This window comes from Acyrthosiphon pisum, chromosome A1, assembly GCF_005508785.2.
Source record: "Acyrthosiphon pisum isolate AL4f chromosome A1, pea_aphid_22Mar2018_4r6ur, whole genome shotgun sequence".
Taxonomy (NCBI): Eukaryota; Metazoa; Arthropoda; class Insecta; order Hemiptera; family Aphididae; genus Acyrthosiphon; species Acyrthosiphon pisum.
This window is the reverse complement of record NC_042494.1, coordinates 122,542,157-122,545,495: the sequence shown is the minus strand read 5'-3', so window position 1 is coordinate 122,545,495 and position 3,339 is coordinate 122,542,157. Positions and strand designations below refer to the sequence as shown.

The following is a 3,339-nucleotide window of genomic DNA, read 5'->3' as shown; positions in this document are numbered from 1 at the left end:
AAAAAAAAATAAAAAAAAATAAAAAAACACACATCATTGTAAAATCAATACATTCATCGTTCCACTCAGAATCTAAAAATATATTATTTAATTAGCATCCATACGAGTACTAGTACAAGTGTATGTAAAATCATGGATTCCCTACAAATTATATTAAATGTCTTTGAAAATGGGCAACAAATATGATTGCTAATAATAGTTAGTCTAACATTGTCCGTGCTTATAAAACCATGTTCAAATGAACATTATTGAAACAGTAAATACATCTTAACTGAAACTTGTAATTATACCCGTAATCTGTATATAATATACAATTTAGTAAATTAATGAAATATTTAATTAAAGTCACAAATCACAATGATGACTCAATAGAAACTCAAATATTATAATACCTGCCTATAGCAAAAACGATAACATAGAACTGCATATTACCAAATAATAATATATCTATGAATAAATTATTTATAGTCCATGCCTTTGAAAGTTGTCACAAAAGAGAAAAATATTAAATTTTTTGAAAACAACATTCTTGCAGAGAAATTACATATTTTAGAAATTTACTTTGTTCTTTATTAATATCAATAATTTTTTGGTAGTTTTTTCGTTTAATACTTAAAGTTAAGAGCGTTGCCCGAACTTTCATTCAGCGTGAAACGTGTCTATTTTAAATATTTATAAGACAATCTTTCCGAATGGGTTCAGATTATTTAATTAACAAAATAAATGATTTAAGATTTAGTTTTAGGCATTTCAAAATTAAGTTTTATTAAGTTAATAAACTATTATAGAAGTTGATTTATTAAATAACTCATAGAGTATATATTATTCAGAATGTTGATATACTATCATAAGTCATAATTCAACATTGGCATTAATTCCATATTATACGTCTTATTTTAAAATTTACTATAGGATAAGTAGTACTACAATGTCTAATAATTGATAAGTCAATTTAAATCGAAAAAACATAAAAATGTTACAATATTATTTATAAAATGTTGTATTATAAAAATTATAAATCAACAAATTCTTTAGAGAAATTACAGCGATTTGAGTAAAACAATATCAATACATTTATTGATAATTGTTGTAATTTAATAAATGGATTACAATTGAAAATATGTTTCTATAGCTGGTATATATTATACATATTATCATTTACAGTGAAATAAACTATTTATCATAATTACTAAATTACGATAAATTGGTTTTAAACTGATTTAAAGTTTATTAAAGAAAATAAATATAGTATATTATTTATTATATATATAGATATATGGGTAATTAATTAATTTGTTTGCTTTAAAACTTAATTACGTAATAAAAAAAGTATACATACACAATAAAATACATTTAATTTTATACAAACTTTAATAATTGGTTTCGTGTACCAAAAGTTTTTACTAATAGTATTGCATGCATACATGCATGCAAAAAATCTTGTTCACCTCTACCCCGAGAAAAACTATCTTTAGGTACTGCGTGTATTAATTTTTAACGAGTCTCGTGACGGAATATTGTTTTTCGAAAATAAAACTTTTACACCTCTAAACACGCACTTCCGATAAAATTGTTTTTATTTTATTTTTCTTGGCGACAGTTAATCGTTTTTATGTAGGTATACTGGAATTCAAAAATACACTTGTTCAACAAATAAAACAATCAAATCCGATTTTAGTTGAGCTATAGTAGTGATATTACTGCAGTCATGACTGAAAACGATGATGTCGGTAAGCAAAGTTAATCATACAGGTTAAAGACGTAGGTAAATTTTCCTTAGTGGATGAATAAATGAAAATTCGTTTTGAAATTAAAATAATATATTGTATACAATTAGTTTGGTAACGCGACGTACGTAATGTTTTTAAATTGTTAATAATCAAAAAAATAAAGTTAAATTTAAATGTTTTGAATGTTTTTATTATGCGATAAAAATTCGAATAGTTTTTTAAATTATCTATCACGAAGAGATCATAAGTTATATTTTCAGTTAAGACTGGGTTTGAAAAATTTAATTTAGTAATTTATTTTTAATAATATATTTTCAAACATCTTATGTATTTTTATTCCTATTCAAATTAAAATCATTATATAAAAGTCTGTTATAATATTATTATATTTATCATGCCTTCGTATTTAATTGTACACCATTAATAATGAGTTATCATTATACATATCGTTGTAAAACTGATCTGTTTTCTATATTATATTTTGCTTTTTAATTTCAAAAAATTCTTGTACAATTATCTAACAACTAACGTAGTGTTAATTTCATGTAATAATTAAAACAAATATACGGTAAAGATTATGTAAGTACCTATTTGGAAAAAAATATATTTTAATATTTACTAGTAACTGATTTTGATCTTGATACAATTAGCTGTAATTATTTATTTTCATATTGCTTTTCTACAGATACTATATATAGATTTAAATAGGTATTATTTCGATTTTAATTACTTGTAGATTTTATACTTACGTGTGGAAAAAAAATAATACTTTAAATGAAACAACAACATTACAAATTTAATTATTACAGATTATTTTCAATTTTTTTAATATCCTGATTCAATTATAAATATAATTAAATTTCTGTTGACCTTCCTGTCAAGTTATACCTACATAATCTAAATTAGTAAATATAATTAAGTTTGACAATTTATTTTAAATTTTATATTAACATTTAAAATTATATATACACATTAAAATATATGCATAACTATTGTAACACCTACCCATCTTATACATTTTGATAATACTAACCACCCATTTAACAACAAAAATAATTAAATAACTTACCTTTAATGAGGATTTTAAGTCAAATCCACTGGCTTATAATTTACAATTATTGATAAACAGTATGTAATAGAAATTTGTTATAATAAACCTATTGAATATCATCGGTTCCTCATATAATAATATCGTTAAAATATTTTTACCGGGCACATAAATTAATGATGGTTTTTTTTCGTCTGAAAATTATGTCTACTTTAATTTCGTGTGAACTATACAAAATACAAATGTTGTTATTTATGACAATAATACATTGGATATAATGTACAGGGGGATTAACCAAGCATGCTTGATCTCATTTTTTCTTTAATTATAAATATATTAAAATTATTCTGATTTTTTTAGTTTTTAAGGATACTATCAAGTGTTAGGTTATTAAAACAATTATTTTTCAAACGCTAACCGTTATTCTTTTTTCAAAAATTGTCTAATCATTATAAGTATATAGGTACCAAGCTAAAATATATTACATAATATTTAATATTTTATGTAAATTCATGAAAGAATTATTATCTTTGGAAAATAAACCTTCAATAATTCATAAGC

The 3,339-nt window shown here is 22.3% G+C and overlaps 1 protein-coding gene across 3 annotated transcripts in view; it reads left to right on the top strand.

Annotated features, from left to right (window-relative positions):
* Window positions 1–3,339, top strand: part of LOC100161226 (inactive ubiquitin carboxyl-terminal hydrolase MINDY-4B) — a 48,010-nt gene that overhangs the window by 23,850 nt on the left and 20,821 nt on the right. The window contains exon 1 of one of the 3 annotated variants that reach the window (XM_029488193.1): window positions 1,435–1,730. The exons of the other annotated variants lie outside the window; for them this stretch is intronic. Coding sequence (XP_029344053.1) covers window positions 1,709–1,730 — 22 coding nt within the window. The 5' untranslated portion in view covers window positions 1,435–1,708. Of the gene's footprint in view, window positions 1–1,434; window positions 1,731–3,339 lie in introns of those variants that run through there. 3 annotated transcript variants of the gene reach the window in all.